Below are 17,716 nucleotides of genomic sequence, written 5' to 3'. Positions count from 1 at the left end.
TTCAATTGGATGTCATTTATTACTGATGATGGTTGGAATATGACTCTCTTTCACTGTGCCACAGTCCTCTTTATAAACATTATGTGATTATGCATTAACTCCTTGTTATTTTCAACAGTCCATCATTTGGTGACTTTAATAAGACACATTTACATTCTAGTCTGGCATTCAGTTAAACACTATGGGCTGTAGGGTAACCATGTTGTCATAGAAACTGTTGGCATATATATTATGTCCCTTAAAAGTCTCAGGAGGGTTTCTTACTCAGGAGGTTTGCCTCTTTCAGAGCTTCTGCATTGGTTGTAAGACAACAAAGTGGGGTATTTTTGTTGGACTTAAAAGTAATTGCTTTCATTAAATGCTGGATAAATAGCAATTGCTGGTATGGTGGAGTCCAGCAGAGTTTCAGCATACAGGGTTAATCAGAGTAAGTGCTGGCTGGAAACCTTCCCAGCACCATGGCTCTCAGCCATCTTAAGGAGTACCCCAGCTTATGGTCACTTAGTACAGAAATGCTCAGTTCAAGCTTTACCATTTGATTCAGCTCTTAGGGATAGAATGTGAAAAACTGATTATTTATAGCACAAGATGAATAGACCCACTGTCTGCAAGTTATACAATCCCTTCCAATTATAATAATATATGCATTTGTTATTATTGATTTACACCTTGCACCATCTTTTATTCAACCTATATAGTCTACTTTCCTGAATATCTTTGAAATGTAAATGATAACTTTTTGTAAATATATACCAGTTCTTCCATTAACATATTATCAGATTGTAAACCCGAACATCTTGTCTTTTAAAATGTAACCATTTTGTTTTCACATAAAGCTGAATTTATCCCAAACGTTTTGTGCCACTTGAATCTCAGCTGCATTTGTCTTGCAAATTCATCCCTGCTGCGCAATGCTTAGAATAGGAAAAGAGATCAGTTGGACAGCAGTGAAGTTCAAACCAGCGAACAACTAAAGGGCCTGTTTCATAGATTTCCTTTTGTGAATATTAAAACGAGACCTGGTGAAAAATGATGCATGCTTTTACACTTCTGGAACCTGGCAACTGAGGGGAGAAAAAAACTTTGAAGAACTAAATCTTGGAGAACAAAAGAGCTGGACACATTTAGCTGGATTGCAACGAGTTTTGTGTCCCAGGCACATGACGTGCATCACGGAAACATATTGTATCGAAATAGTTTTGAGGAGAATACTGGGGATGAAAGAGAAAGGGTCTCTTTGATCAGCGCCCTGGAGTCCCCGGCTCCCCGAGTGCGCTCAGACTGACTGCAAGGCGTTATTCACTTTCAGCTAGACACACTTACATCGCCTATGAATGAAATTAGCATATTTGTAATTTATCACATTTTTTTCAACCTTTTTGTTTCGTTATTCAAGGTAAAAAAGTAGACTAAATGAAAGTAGATCAATCATCAATGAAGAGAGAGGGAGAGAGCCATGCAATTCAGTTTCCCCAAAGGGGAAGAACGTTATCAAAAACTCAGTTTGATGATATGTGCAAATGTGTTCTCGGCATCACTTTAAAAAAAACAAATTAGTTTTTATTGACACTTTCAAACTGTTTGTTGTGGAAATGTCATAATAGCCCAACTTCTATTTTATTTTTGAATCAGAAACCTTAAGTTTGTAGACTAATCTTGTAGCCTAACTGTCAGGAATCAATCAGGTCTACCAAAAAAGTTCAACCTCGTATAATTACGCTTATGGAAAATGTAATGGCATGAAAATTATTATCATGACTCTTTATTCTTTATAGGACATATGCCTATAGGAAAATATATAAGCGTTTATAATCAAACGCGTTGTCCTGTGAACGTCCAACCCATACGGTCACTGCATCCTTGGTGGGAAAGAGCGTCAATGAAAGGACTCTAATATTTCATATGGGGCACGCAAAAGCTGTGCAAAATGCCTCTCATATTAAGCACAATATCCACCACTCTTTCAGTCGAACAAAGATCATAGCAAGACGTCTTTATGGCTAATTCAGTCAAAAGCCCATCTCCCATTCCCCCGTGGAAAGGTCAGTGTTGTTGTGTTTGGTCCACCAAGGGGGCTTTTTCAGCCGAGAGTCCAAGCCAGCTGTCTCTGTCATAGTCCAGCTATTGGGAGAGCGCACGCTCTCATGCTTGTTATATTGCTATAGGCCTACTGATTCAAACATTTTGCAATGTAGAAATTAGTTATTTACTTTTGTTAAACAAAATCCCTAACATAATTAAAGAGGAGTTATAGGTTGTCGAGTTTTTCTAAATAATAAATGTTTAAATGTTATTGGAATGTTTAGAGGAATACCACTCAGATATGCTGTACTATTATCATACACAAGTAGGCAAAAGGGCTAGGGCCTATATGCTTCCCGATTTATGAAATCCTTACAATTTTACGCACAGTTATATATTTTTCATGCATGAAAACATGGTTAGCATCAACATGCCAATGAACAGAAGATAGACCACATAAGAAGATGAAGAGAGAATTATTGATACAGAAATGTGTTCTGTCCGTTTCTCTCACTGATGTAGACTAGGCTTCACCTCACGTGTTTGCTTATCTGTTACAGTCAAGACGTCCTCTCATTTTCACGCTGATCTCACACTCCATCAAACATCACTCTCACTCCATCAAACATCACTCTCACTCCATAAAACATCACTCTCACTGAGATTTCACCCACCCAATGAGCCACTCACTCTTTAAAAAGTCAGCGTCTTTTGTCAGTACAAGCTCACATTCAATTATTCTTTATTGAACGTCTTTGTTTAAATTGGTTATACAATGCTAAAATACGGTACATGCTGAGGGGTGGTTTTAGATGCCTCTCATTTGTGCGCTTATTATAACCTTAATATCTGCACATGATTATCCAAATTTAAGGTATGTGCGCGCAAACTTCAGTGGATATTAAGATTCGGCTATGGAACTATCCATTACAAATAAAAGTATTGGATTGGTATTTTTATTTAACCATCATAAACCTATAATGACATGAACTAAAATACCAACCCTCCATAATTAAAATACTTTTTTTGGCTATAGACTATTGTAATATGTAGTAACTTTGACACTACTACTGCTGCGTATAGGAAATTAATGTTAGCTAACCAAAGCCTATATAACTGAAATAGTTAGCAACTAACGAACAATTGACGAACAAGGACCAAGTACAAGACATGTGGGTACTTAAGTCTAGAATCGTTCTGGGCGTAAAATAACAGAGAAGCTCCCCATTAGCACCCTTACATTCACCTATCCATACATAGCCGTGGATATAGCTCCATGCGCAAAACGGTCACTGATTTTGGAGTATTTATTTTCCTCCCTTTGGGTCTACAGTTAGGCGTACGATATTTTTCATCATTAACTGGTGTTCATTTTTCAGGGAAGGTTGCAAATGTACCTTGCACCTTGCACCACCTTGCACCATATTGTACTCGCGCGCACTGGGGACACTTGTTGCCTCGATCAAGTTTGTCTATTGAGAAGTTAAATATCCCCTAAAACACACAAGTTACCATCTCGAGGGCTTCCCCAGTACAAAAGACTTGTGCCTTAGCACCATATGCTTAATGGATTTAGCCGTGGAAGCTTTAATAAAGGTAAAACGCGGTCTTTTAAAAGTTGGAAAGGGTCCTTTATTTGCTTTAGATGGAGTACTTGCGCACAAACCAAAGCGCGCCTGGGCATTGACTCGCCCTTTCTTTCAGGAAGCAAAGCGACCACCATAGCTTGTTTCATTACAGCATAAGCTTTTCATCAACCTGCTTTGTCCTGAATGAAAGTAATGCTGTGAATTAAAGAAATGACAATATTTTCTATCAGCTTGAAAGTCCAAGAGAAGGGCCCTCGAGCTTGGCAAAAATCAGGCACATCATTCATCATGTCACCCCGCACCTGTGGTCTTGGCATTGAAAGTACACAAACCTATTCCTATTAACCTTAATTATTCAAAAACCCCACAATGGTTGAAATAGAGCAGGTTGAAGTCTGTTTATTGGTCGTAAATGTTTTTCTGAAGATCTCCCCAACCTCTTTGTTAGCTCAGCGCGGAGTCCGCCTCTTCCTTTCAGACAGGAGTAGCCCTGGAGTTTTCCATTTTCAATCGTAACATCTGCTTAATCTTACGGATCAAAATATGGAGACAAAACATATGTAATGGAGGATTTGTAAAATCCTGGTAATGAGTTATTAACAGGAGAAAACAATGGCGCAGGATGGAGAGAGCCTTATGGTAACAAGAGTCGCCAAATGAAACGCCTGACATTTTCCTTGTTGGTAAATGGAACCTGTTTGAACGCCAGGTGATGGTAAGAAAATCAATGTCCTTAGGAGCCAGCCTAGCTCTAAGTCCTTTTTTCTACTTGAAAAATTAGCAGACATAAATTTAATTGGCTTATCAAGGCCCAGCAAAAGGCCGCAGTCTAATTGCCTGCAGATAGACGGGGGGACAAAACGAGATTGAATGTTTGCTGGATCGTAATAAAGCTTTCAATCCAAGTGTATCATTGAAAATGTGTTTAATTATAACAAAACGTCATGCTTTACAGTTCCCATATTGTATTTAGACAATGGTTTGGGACATTAAAGACGAGAAAACCATGCCAACACGTCTTGGAGACATTGTAAGGACCTCTCTCTTTGCTTGTTTTAAGCAGCTGCTGTCCAGGACCCAGAAGCACAAAAATAACAAGTTTGAAATACCAGGTGCATCCTATAAGAACCTCAACGGGGATGGATATGTTACTGCCTAGGACATGTGAGTAATAAAGATATAATTTGGATTGTAAAGCGCCTCCACGCCATGTAAAAGGAGAGGCGCCTGGGCAGCGCGTTCTCTGGCAACCTCGCCCTCCCCTCCTTGGGTCTCTCTGTACTCATATCCCCGGGCCAAGTCCTACACTCTTAGAAAAAAATATTCTGTATAGAAACAAAAAGGGTTCTATGCTTGCTTCATATATGGCACCCCTTAATGTTCTATATAGAACCGAAATTGGGTTCCATATACGAAGGGTTCTATATAGAGACAATTTTGGTTCAGTGAGAAGAACCCATGGGGTTATGATCAAATAACCCTACAAAAGGGTTATATATATAACCTTTAGGGGTGTCATATATGAAGCAAGCAATAGAACCCTTTTTGGTTCTATCCAGAGTGTAACACCTGTCGGCTAGCCAAGTCCTAACATCCAGACTACCACAATAATCTCTTTTGAATTATCACTGGTATGTGCATATGTTTTTCAATCACAATTTTGGGCCATTTGAACATTTTGGCGCTTGGTGCAACAGGATTTAAAAGGCTACCCACGAGGTTTACACTGCCCATGGGGCAGCCTCAACTGGTGTTTGTTCAACCTCAACCTCGCAGCTGGTACCCCGATGCCACCGTGGAGATACATTAATGAAAACGCGGGAGTTCGGGGGATTTACAGACTCTGAGGCCATATTTTTATGCGCGATAATCCAAAGTATGAGCAGATTTACAGTTTATGAGAATCGTATTAGGCGTCCTTCCCAGTGCTTACCATACGCTTATCTGGGGATTATTGTAGAATTATAGACGATGAATATAATGCATTTAACCATTTTACTTTCATCTGATTAATAGAGATATGACTGAAATGTGTTGGATATTATAATGTAGCCTACTTTCATGAAATAATATTCTTAGTGGTTGGTTTTCCAATATAGCCTAATTATTTGTAATTCTCACTTGTTGTCATTATTAACCTATCACAGCAGTTTGTTATATATTTCTTCATATCTTTGATCTTCTACAATTTATGCTGAGTTGCATGCAAACGGATGCGCATAGGGCTGCGCTTGGTCATGGACACCCTTGTGCGTAATTTCAATTTTTTTGCAACAACTTTTAAATGGTAACAATAGGCTATATATAATTTTAAAAATACACAAACACGTGTTCATTATGAAGAGTGTCGATATAATTGACAGTGGACAATGTCATAACACATCCATAAACCTCGTATTTTTCTTTTTGCCAAGAGGGCAGACAGACACCGTGGAACTACTTGGGTCTAAACGACTACCGCGCTAATAACATACGGCTGTTTTCTATGGCTTGTGACACATTTACTGACCATAAACTTGCCTTGCATGCTAAAGCACCTCCGCCAGTCTGCAACAGGTAGTCAACGGCTACCCAAATGCTATAGGGAATTGCAAGCCTTTTCAGTTTCACTAACTTATTCTGAACCAAATTGGAGCTTGGCATGGTTTTCCAATGTTTAGCCGGGTAAGAAAAGGAATAAAACCTGTCAGCCTGTAAATGGTGCTCTTTTAAGCCTTTGCCAAGACCAAGCACAAGAGTGACAAGATAGAGACCCAAGTGTTTCACTGCTTAAGCCCTTCCCTTCCGCTTGATTGGTATTGCACCAAAGGATGTTTTGAGGGGTTTTGAACTGTGCTTGCACACAAAACCACAATCGCTCAATAGCATTAGGTGCGACCAAACAATGATGCTACTGTTGTTTTATTGTTCTCTGCCACTTCACCAAATTAAATGTAAATGTTGCCCCCGACAAAATAGATGAAGACCAGCTACAAGACTTTCTGGGTCCTTTATTAAGTTTAAGGCTGACTTGCGAACATTTGACTTTCTAATGAATGTAATGAGATTACATGGTCTCTTGTGTGCTGTCTAGGACGCGGATAACTGCGTTGTTAATGAGGCAGAATACAATAAGAGATGGGATTATAGGTCCACTGAGATTCCTAAAAAGCACATGCACTGAAAACTTGTCAAAATATTGAACTGGAGAGTTTCAAGTTAGAAAAAAGCACATATCTCATTATTTAGGAACAAATTCGAGTAGGGTAATAATAATATCTATAACAATAATACGAGAACTATGCATCATAATAATAGTAATAATAATAGTAATAATAATAATACTAGGAAGAAGAAAATAATCGAAATGCAAAGACTAATACAGAAAATGAATATACCTTTCTCTTTTCCCCATCCGAAATGCAAGTGTTATCCGAAATGCTCTTAGCCAGATGGTTGAATGAATGTGTGTTTGCATGTTTGGGCATAGGCATATATCTGGGCTACCACTACATAAATGGGGGAGAGCTGACGTAAAAATGGCAAGGGAACACGTTGGAAGGATGCCGCTACCACGGGAAAATTTTGCCTTGAAGCACCTGCAGCACATTGATGCAAACAGCTTTTACAGCAAGCCATCCGTTTAGTCATGCCCCTTTAAACAATATAGTAGACCAACATAGTACAACTATGGTTTATAGCTGCAGGCCCTGGCATTTTAAGCCATTGAATTGTATCTGCATGTTTGTTTTCATTTACATCTGCTTTGCATACCCAAAATCGTTTTTTTTTTAAATGAAGTTTGTGGGTGTATATAAGTTACAGTACTAAGACCCATGCAGGCCACAGCTTTATAAAACGTCGTCCTCTAGAAAAGGAGTTATCAGTCTCCATCATCAGATACCCAGTAGAATGACTATTTGCTCATTAAGTATATGCATATGCGGGTTGGGTTGAGAGGCCCAATATGTCATGCATTTAAACTTACACTGCTGGATATCACTGACTTTCAGGTGAACAACCACGTTCTAAAATATAACTTTAGTTGATTGATTGATTCATGCACGTTGATTGATTGATTTATGCATGTTGATTGCTTTTTGCACTGTTGTTAAGCATGAATATTATCTTCACCACTTGGAGTTAAAAATGAAATGTCTTGAATGTGAGCATGAGCCTATGTGGAGGAAAGTGGTATAGACCATACAACACAATGTATTCATCATTTATGATACATTTATTCTCAGATTGCATATAAATATAAATATTATTTGACAATTTATTATAAAAATAGTTTGGTTTTCGTATATTCATCAATGTTAAATTAAAACATTTATTATCATGAAAACAATTAAATACATTTTGCTACGTATAAGATGATTGCCAGCTGCCTTAATTAGGAGAACATTGACAAATACATATTTACACGTAAATAATCAACGTTACAGACAACGTTATATATTAACATGGATTTACAATGTGTGTATAAAAATACATACTTTTAGACATAAATATAACATTTATTGGGCTGAGGTTAAGCTGAAAGGAGGCTCGTTTTCAATGTTGTTCATGGAGGGTTTCATGTGCAGTTTCCGTGGGTCCTCGGGTGTCCAGACTTTAGCGGTTCTAATGATGTTCTGGTCTTTCAGCTGTTTCTCGTCTGTCCAGGACAGAGAGTGGCCGGCAAGGGGAGGCAACCCGTAGTCAGGGTCACTTGGAGACGGAGATCCTGAGAAGGGGACACATTATTAGTAACGAACCAAGTCTTTAACAAATGAGTAACAATACAGTCCAAAATTACGTCATTATCATTATCTAATTATATGAAATACTTACTTGTTCCTCTGTGGCAAATTATAACTTTTTTGGGTTGAGTCGGTGCGTCACTGTTGGAGTTTCGGATGGGCATGTCCGACTGCACGAGCTCAGCGAGGAAGTTGATGTAGCCAATGGCCAGGCGCAGAGTATCGACTTTGGAGAGCCTCTTCTCGTATGGTAGAGTGGGGATGTGAGACCGGAGTCCCTCGAAAGCATCGTTAATGGACTGCATCCTCCGCCGCTCCCGGACGTTAGCAGCCTGCCGTAAATGTTGCATCTCCATATCGGACCTCATCCGCCTCCGCCTTTTTAGCATCGGGACATCTCCTCCCATCTGAGGTGACAGCTCTGAGGTGCTGTCAGTGCATTCATACGAGAAGGTAGAAGAGGAGGAAGAGAAGGAAAAGTTGCCAATTTCACAGTAGTCCCCATCGTGCGCTATCCTGCTGTCCTTGTAGTAATCTTGGAAATGGCTGGTGAGAAAGTCGACATCGTCATCCAGAAACTCATCTGTGTCCAAGTGGTCCCTGGAGGACTGGTCAGTAAAGAAATCATCCTCGTCAAAATAAGGGGAGGAGAAGGAGTCCAGTCCTGTAAATGTATCCAAGACAGTGTCCATTTTTTGCTGTTGTTTTCGTGTTGCCCAGTAACAACAAGTTTGCTCTTTGCGCTGCCTCTGGATGCTCAAGAGATAGTTCAGTTGAAGGCTGACACGCGAGGACTCTTATAACTACATCCATAGTCGCGTGCCATTAAGCAAAAGCGTCAGCCAATCAGCGTTGAGTATACACTATGCTCGGGAGTCGAATGTGCACCTAGAGATAATCTCTTACCACCCCGCCCCTCTCTAACGCGCAGCGTTTACCCCCCTCCTGCACTACATGGAAAACCGAACATAGGGCTAAATGGGAAACAAAGCATTACAGGACCAACGACTAAGTCCAAAACAAGCAGCCACCCTAACATTGTAGCCTACCTTTTAGTCAATACAATTATTTCAAAGCAAGTATCACTTTTTATGTATTTATTAAAGCTTAGCCTACGTGTCGGCCTCTTGGCCTTCGTCAGAGCTGTTGTGAAAGTTTTTTATTTGAGCAAGAGCAGTGTGGTGTTTTTTATTTTCTTTGACATAATCGCATTATTCCCACGCACCTTCAACGAGAACTCAGGGCGGTAGATTTTGTAAATGTTGATTCAATAAAATTATAAAAGGATTTACTTGCAGCCTAAGTGTCCATATTTGGTTGCATGCTTCCACAACAATATAGCATTATTGTTAATATTAGTACTAGTAGGCTATTATTATTATTAGGATATACAAGTATTGTAATAAACATCAGAGTCCTTTCCAAGGCTACAGGTCTTAATTATCGCATTGATCTTTTGTCAATGCAATCTAAATCGGTTTCCTCTTATTCAAAACCTACTTTTCGAGCTTTATACAAGAACATACATAGTCTGAATTGAGTAGGCTTATCTTGCACTTAATGCACCCTTGCATCCATTGGGACAAACAATGTGTAAGTGAACAAAAAAATATTTCGATAGTAGCCTAATTAAAGGGTCGAGCAGATAACAATGATAAAACCCCTGACACTTCATGAAGGCATGCACATAAAGCAGGTACCTTCCTCAATCAATAGCCGACCACTCGTGCCTGCAGCAAACTGTAGAGCCCTTTGGTCTGACCACTTCATTACTCGGCCACCCTGCTATATTGGAGGATTCCAATTCCTATTAGAACCCATAGAATGCAGAGCAAACATTTGTATGTCATTTAAATGAAACGTCATTTTAGTGTTAGACAGGCGGACATAATGATGTGTTCATCAATCATAGGTTTTACGACGCCGCTCTGCCTACACATTGGCTCTAAGCAGTGGACACTCGCTTGTCACAATCAAAATAAAATAAGAGAGGACTTTACGGATAAAGCAGCGGCGTTTCTTGCTTCTCAACAGCAACATACCTTCTGTCAAGGTAAACGAGTAGTTTATGACAAGAAGGGCTCTTCTCTTTAAAAATGGTGAAAAGAGCACAATACAAAACGGCCACAAAAAATATTATGAATATATTGAAATTTGCAGCTCAACCATGATATTGAATTCCTCTGATATTAAATTCCTCTGATATTAAATGAGTCTATTATAAATATGCAATAGTTGGAAATAATTGTCCTATTGCCAAACAGGGATGTTTTATTAGTTGTAAAAATGTGAACCCTTATGATGATGTCTTGTGCATTCTTTATATATAATGGGGAAAGGTTCCAGACTGAGAATAGCTGTAGCATTATCATTCTTTTTTATTTAACTAGGCAAGTCAGTTAAGAACAAATTCTTATTTACAATGACGGCCTACCCCGGCCAAACCCTCCCCTAACTCGGACGACGCTGTGTGCCGCCCTATGGGACTCCCGATCGTGCAACAGCCCGGGATCGAACCCGGGTTTGTAGTGACGCCTCTAGCACTGCGATGCAGACCACTGCGCCACTCAGAATCCCTCAATATAATTATAATATAATATAATATAATCATATAATTATGAGATTATATTACGACATTAAGAGGGTTATACATGCTTATGATATGACAACACTTGTATAACTGCATCATACCTGTTGACTTTAATGAAGCCTATTAATTGATTATCCAGAGGTGATCATCTCGATGAGGGATGATCCGTGGGATTATATGTCCAGTGCAGAGTTGAAATGTACCACATATGGCAATAGGCTACTCCAGATAAATCGTTCATTTTGTTTGATCTCACGCAAAGATAAGGATGCAACCATATTCAACACTGATAGCGCAACAGGTAGGCCTATCTAAGGTAGGCCTAGTTAAATATTGGCATGGGGTAGCCTATTTTGCAGACATCAGCATGCTGACACAAAATATCAGGCTTAACTTGCACAATGTTCAAAACGTGCATAATTTTAAATCTCGTTGACATTTTTGTTACCGTTTTCACATTCACCTGCCTTTATCTAAAAGTAGCCTACTTCTAATATAATATAATATAATCATGTGTGCTGGAATAGTTTTCATTTTCAAGGGAGGTTTATGTATTAAGCTATTTTTTGATTTTTTCTAGACTGCAGAATTGTATAAAATAAGGATAAACCTGGAATTTAAAGCAACATTGCTTAGTTACATCGGCTTATATAAATTAATGCGAGTTCTGAATGTGCATAAAAACGTGCTCAACATGGGATACCAAATAGGCTATACTGCAAGAAAAACTCGACTTAAATCCTTCAGGTATTCAGCACCATAATAAAAGTCATTTAGTCTAAGTGGTTCCACGAACAAAAATAAATGCACCAGTAAGGAGACCGACAGCCCACTTATGACAGCAAGTATGGTTTTATTATGGGAAAACTGGTGTCAGAATAAAGGCAGTGTGGCCTCACAGTGAGCGTCAAAGAGGGTGTTTGTCAGACACCTCACAACAAATTACGCTGGTACCTGAAATATTGACTGGTCGGAGTCTATAGGAAACCCCCATTCAGATTGAGATGGAGGGGGTCACTTTGTTACTTGAAGGATATTTTATTTTATTTTAATGTAGGCTATGGGTCTTGCGCCTCGCCGCAAGCTGCAACACGAGGCAATAGAGGCACAGTCCGTGGGAATAACGCCACTTGCGCGGTGAGCCAGTCAATGCAACTCGTCCCATAATAATGAGCGCTGCTGCTGCTGCTTTGCACCTTGCATGCGCATTTTGTTATAATTCTATGTAATTTTGCTTTTCTTGGAATTAAAACACGCTGATGTTAGAAGAGCTAATATAACATATAATCTATTTCCACTTATCAAATATATTTCGGAATGAGACAGTCTGGTCTCAATCCATGATGAAAATAAACAACACATTTGCTTGAGTCATACTGGCCTAAACAATATTTTCGATTTGATTTATTAGTTTACATTCAATATATCAGCGTTAGAAACTGGTCCACGAGTCTGCATGATTGTCTGTTGCGCCAGACTGGTACCTGAGCGCTGACTGGTCGTTAAGCAGGACTCTCACAAATTGCTCGCAGACAGGACCGTGACCGTCAACGTCACACGATCAATTCACCAGTGTGACATATCTCAGTGCCAGCGGACGCTGCAAAGCGAGCGCTGGCATGGGAACAGCAACACTTGGGTCTCTTCAACAGACGGTATAATGGTGAACATTATAAATGAGATGTCGTATTGCGAAGGTCATGGTGTATTACAATTCATGGTGAGGGAGGGCCAGTGATGCATGATTCTAAGACTCAATACGTGTAGGCCTACAGTTGAATTGTAGATTTTTCAAAGTAGCTTTACGCTCACTAAAGTTCTAAATTCACATATACTTACTCGCTGTCTACTGTGCATAAAAAACTTTATGATATTGAACATCTCTTTCTTAGAGAGTGAAAAGCCTACTCCAGTGCAAATGGTGGACGTAATCCTCACAGTGGAGAGTCAGGATAAAGCCATGTAATCTTGAGTGTGCAAAGGATTGGAGAAAATCAAGATAAAATGACAAACTAAACGGATTCAAACGGATAAAGAACTTGGAACGAGTGCGTTGGAGAGCACATGTAGTCTATAAAAACAACAAATTATCAAGATACAATGTATACATTGGGTTAAGAAAAGGTGCTATAAATATTTATGCTCAATATGAGCCTGAAATATGAACGTTCTCAGGTGACCATTAGCCTATATCACCAAAAGCACCTGTAACTAGTGCATTCATACTAATGCGTTTTACCATCACAAGTCCACACAAAACGAATGGTGACAGAGTCAACAAGCTACAGTTGATAATTTTCCTTTTCACATTTCCATTTTAAGACTCACAGGTTACCAAATGTAGCCCCATAGGATGTCCTGTGGTGCTGAAGTCAGCCCCCGCACCATAGACGCACGTCCAGCCTTGTGCCATGCAGTTGCTTTTATTCTACTCGCACGCTTTTCTTTTCATCTCACATTTTTAGTGACCTGGTACCTGAAAAGCTTGCTGGTAAAGTGCCATTGACTACCACAACCATGCGTTTTCATGGCCTGATTGAGGAGGTCAGATGTCAGAGAGAGCTGGATGCGCAAGATGCCGAACACTGGGGATTCCCTGGGAATCCCACCACATGCGCCCTAGCCACTGAAATAGCACGCGGGGCGCTAGCTCTCCAGATTGCCAGACAAATTAGAACGGTGCTCATGGGGTCTGAAGAGACTTGAGTCATTGATAGCAATGAATGCACACAACGTTCTTAAAATAATGTCTTGTTTAAGATATTGTCTTCCAATTTTCCACTGACATATTCGGTTTAGGCGTTCTCTGCACACCAAGTGCAGCATGACTAACTTGTTAACTAAATGTTTGAAGGCTTATGATAGGCACAGAACGCAGAGCAAAGACTTGTTTCTATGATGTAGTGTAGATGATCATTATTCTGATAATTTCCAACAAATCTGATGATTAGTCTATGATTCAATCAATTAATTAAACATTTAATCCAGGGACTTTAACAGGCAGCAAAATGACCCACCAATCAAAGCTCCCCAATGTCCCCTTCAACCCACACACCCTTCTTCAGTCGACCAAATATTAACATAAAAATTACTTAAGTAAATCATAAATATATCCTCAAAGAGATTAAGGAAGATTATTGATTTACTATTCCTTGGCCTAATTGATTTTTCTGCGCTAATCTGAAAGTCTCTGACCAGAGCCCTGGGGCGGTTATGGCTGTTTCACGCAGGGAGAGATTAGGGTAGCGTCCTACAAATCTTTTAATACAACGCGGGAAACCTGGTGCTTCCTGTCTGGGTTGGTCTCGTTTGCAACAAATCTGTCGGTCTGTTTAATAAGTAGCCAAGCTATAGCAATTTAGTCAATGGGCATTAAATGAAAAGTGAAGAACTACCTCGACATATGGGTAACCATTTGATACATGGTACATCAACACTGGGCTTTAGGACGGTAATCTGGTGACCTGTGTTAACCTGTAGGTTTACCATCTCTCTCCCAAAGTGTAAGAGCTCAATCACAGCATCAGACAGACAGATCGAGAGACATCCAGGCAAAATAAACACATATGTCCATTAACCACATTTTAAGTTGATTAGTTATTAACCACATTTTAAGTTGATTAGTTAAATCAGGTGTGACATAGGATAAACATATGAGCTGCTGGGACAAAAAAAAACGTAATGTCTCACCTGCACAAGGAGACAGCTTCAATTGCCTCCATAATTTAAAACTTTTCAAACTGGCTTTTAATTAATTTGGAATATTATTATTTTGCCAGATACAGTATGTATGTTATGCACATTTTGTGTGGAAAATGGGATCTACAAATAAATACATTTTGCATTGGCTATTATTTGATAGAATCTTGCGCAGGTTGTTGTAACACTATTATCAACCTATCATTTTCACTTCCCTTCAGGTAAATTGACACATTTTACAGCAACAACCTAAAGAAAAGTTGAAGGGTAGAGTAGACCATTTGAATGACACAATTAGCCTTCTAACTGGGAATTAGAGCACAATATGAGCAGTCATGTTGAGAATCTAGCCAGGACACTGGGGTTAAATCACTAACTCTTGGGATTAGTGTCGGATTAGAGTTTTTAGTGACCACAGAGGATCAGTACAGAACCCTCAACACGGCCTGGGGTGTTGGTGTAGAGCGATAAGTGCACCCTACTGGCCCTCCAATACCAATACCAATACCCAGCAGCATCTGGTCTCCGATCTAGGGATGGACCAGACCCAGCACTGTTGAGTTTCAGGTTGCCCTTGGGCAGGTTTTAATCCAGATCAAAATAATCCTGTGTTGTTTTAGATTCTGTTCCCCAATAACCTCTGTTCAGCCTCCTTGTTAAAATGGAAACGGAAAGTTAATTAATATTTCAACCAAATGTCATGGGATCATTAGCATGATCTTGATTGTAATAGCATATGATGTGGTATCATCGGAAGACAATTAACTTGAATTTCTCTCAAAATGTTGTCAAAAAGCAAGGCGTGAACAACATACTGTACACTACATGGCCAAAAGTATGTGGACACCCCTTCAAATGATTGGATTTGGCTATTTCAGCCACACCCGTTGCTGACAGGTGTATACAATCGAGCACACCGCCATGCAATCTCCATAGACAAACATTGGCAGTAGAATAGCCCATACTGAAAAGCTCAGTGACTTTCAACGTGGCACCGTCATAGGATGCCACCTTTCCAACAAGTCAGTTCGTCAAATTTCTGTCCTGCTAGAGCTGCCCCAGTCAACTGTAAGTGCTGTTATTGTGAAGTGGAAACGTCTAGGAGCAACACCGGCTCAGCCGCGAAGTGGTAGGCCACACAAGCTCACAGAACGGGACCATTGAAGCGCGTAGCGTGTAAAAGTCGTCTGTCCTCAGTTGCAATACTCACTACCGAGTTCCAAACTGCCTCTGGAAGCAACGTCAGAACAATAACTGTTAGTCGGGAGCTTCATTAAATGGGTTTCCATGGCCGAGCAGCCGCACACAAGCCTAAGATCACAATGCGCAATGCCAAGCGTCGGCTGGAGTGGTGTAAAGCTCGCCGCCATTGGACTCTGGCGCAGTGGAAACGCGTTCTCTGGAGTGATGAATCACGCTTCACCATCTGGCAGTCCAACGGTCGAATCTGGATTTGGTGGATGCCAGGAGAACCCTACCTGCCCGAATGCATAGTGCCAACTGTAACGTTTGGTGGAGGAGGAATAATGGTCTGGGGCTGTTTTTCATGATTCGGGCTAGGCCCCTTAGTTCCAGTGAAGGGAAATCTTAATGCTACAGCATACAATGACATTCGAGACGACTCCATGCTTCCAACTTTGTGGCAACAGTTTGGGGAAGGCCCTTTCCTGTTTCAGCATGATTAGTATGGAAGAACTTGACTGCCCTGCATAAAGCCCTGACCTCAACCCCATCGAACACCTTTGGGATGAATTGGAACGCCATCTGCGAGCCAGGCCTAATCGCCCAACATCAGCGCCCGACCTCACTAATGCTCTTGTGGCTGAATGGAAGTAAGTCCCCGCAGCAGTGTTCCAACATCTAGTGGAAAGCCTTCTCAGAAGAGTGGAGGCAGTTATAGCAGCAAAGGGGGGACCAACTACATATTAATGGCTACGACTTTGGAATGAGATGTTCGACAAGCCAGTGTCCGCATACTTTTGGCCATGTCGTGTAATTTAACACAGCACAAGGTTATTTTAACCTAAATAAAACATTTGGAAAAATTGACCCCTGATGTGAAATTTAACCCATCTGCTCTCCCCTATCTTGACAGGCAAGTTGTGATATGTTCATATGGATATCTGAATATTAATTATTGACAAATCATGCAATTTAAGTTTTACACAAACATATCGTTTTGTTGCTTTGTTCCTTTGGATGAAGTAATTTAAATCAACATGTAGTAAGCCATTAATGGGGTGCACCTAGTAAAGTTGCAGATAGAAATCTAATGTGAAGGCTGACGATTTTTACTCTACACCAGGGTTCTTCAATTCCGGTCCTGGAGGGCCGAAACACCTCTGTTTTTCATCCTCTCCTTCTAATCAGGGGCTAATTCATTCCTGGGACACCAGGTGAGTGCAATTAACTACCAGGTAGAAATAAAAAACAGAAGTGTTTCGGCCCTCCAGGACCGGAATTGAAGAACCCTGCTCTACACTCTTAGAAAACAAGGTGCTACCTAGAACCATAAAGGGTTCTTCGATTGTCCCCATATAACCCTCTAAAATAACTATTTTTGGTTCCAAGTGGAACCCTTTCACTAATACAAGCTTCTAAGTATAACCTTTTTCACCACCAAAGTGTTCTACCTGGAACCAAAAAGGGTTATCCTATAAGGACAAACGAATAGCCTTTTTTTCTAAGAGTGTCGGCTTCATAACAGAAAAGTAGGCCTGTGTCTGTTCTACGCAATACATTTTAATCTGAACATTCTGTTATGTTTTCTAGGAACAAGCCACTGTTGTTTCCTGCCATTGAGAACTCCTGGTGGTCAACACGGATATTATCATAATGTGTAGGCATTACACACCTGTTTGCATGTCAAGACAAAAGCATGCATCCCTTTTCCTCCTTAGTGGATCCACATTTTGGGCATATATTTTTTTTATCTATAAAAGGTATTTCAGTTTTTTTGTCCAATAGTGGATCATAAATGCTGAGGCATCACATTGAAGAAAATATCTCAAAACACATCAGTGCCACCCAGTGGTCAAGATAGGAAAAGTACATCAGGTTGACGAAAAATTGAATCAGTCGGTGTAAATAAA

At 40.1% G+C, this 17,716-nt stretch overlaps 1 protein-coding gene and 1 long non-coding RNA gene across 2 annotated transcripts; one reads left to right on the top strand and one right to left on the bottom strand.

Moving 5' to 3' along the window:
• Nucleotides 1–4,107: 4,107 nt before the first annotated feature.
• Nucleotides 4,108–17,682, top strand: LOC121535249. Its single transcript, XR_005994721.1, has 3 exons — nt 4,108–4,326; nt 4,675–4,775; nt 17,397–17,682. It is a non-coding gene; the product is annotated as an uncharacterized LOC121535249 (long non-coding RNA).
• On the bottom strand, nt 8,090–9,118 carry LOC121535248 (pancreas transcription factor 1 subunit alpha). The gene is made up of 2 exons (XM_041842128.1): nt 8,427–9,118; nt 8,090–8,319 (listed from the first exon to the last, which is right to left on the bottom strand). Exons 1-2 carry the CDS (start codon nt 9,025–9,027, stop codon nt 8,111–8,113), a joined length of 810 nt encoding a protein of 269 aa, XP_041698062.1. The 5' UTR covers nt 9,028–9,118; the 3' UTR covers nt 8,090–8,110.
• Nucleotides 17,683–17,716: the final 34 nt, after the last annotated feature.

Source organism: Coregonus clupeaformis, chromosome 21, assembly GCF_020615455.1.
Source record: "Coregonus clupeaformis isolate EN_2021a chromosome 21, ASM2061545v1, whole genome shotgun sequence".
In the NCBI taxonomy this organism is placed as follows: domain Eukaryota; kingdom Metazoa; phylum Chordata; class Actinopteri; order Salmoniformes; family Salmonidae; genus Coregonus; species Coregonus clupeaformis.
The sequence above is the reverse complement of the archived record's forward strand: the minus strand, read 5'-3'. Positions and strand labels throughout refer to the sequence as shown.

Bases quoted from the DNA above. Each gene is read 5' to 3' on its own strand.
- LOC121535248 (XM_041842128.1), bottom strand. From the start codon at position 9,027: ATGGACACTGTCTTGGATACATTTACAGGACTGGACTCCTTCTCCTCC. The intron at 8,320-8,426 runs GTAAGTATTTCA...TCCCCTTCTCAG, and splicing joins AATTTGCCACAGAGGAACAA to GATCTCCGTCTCCAAGTGAC.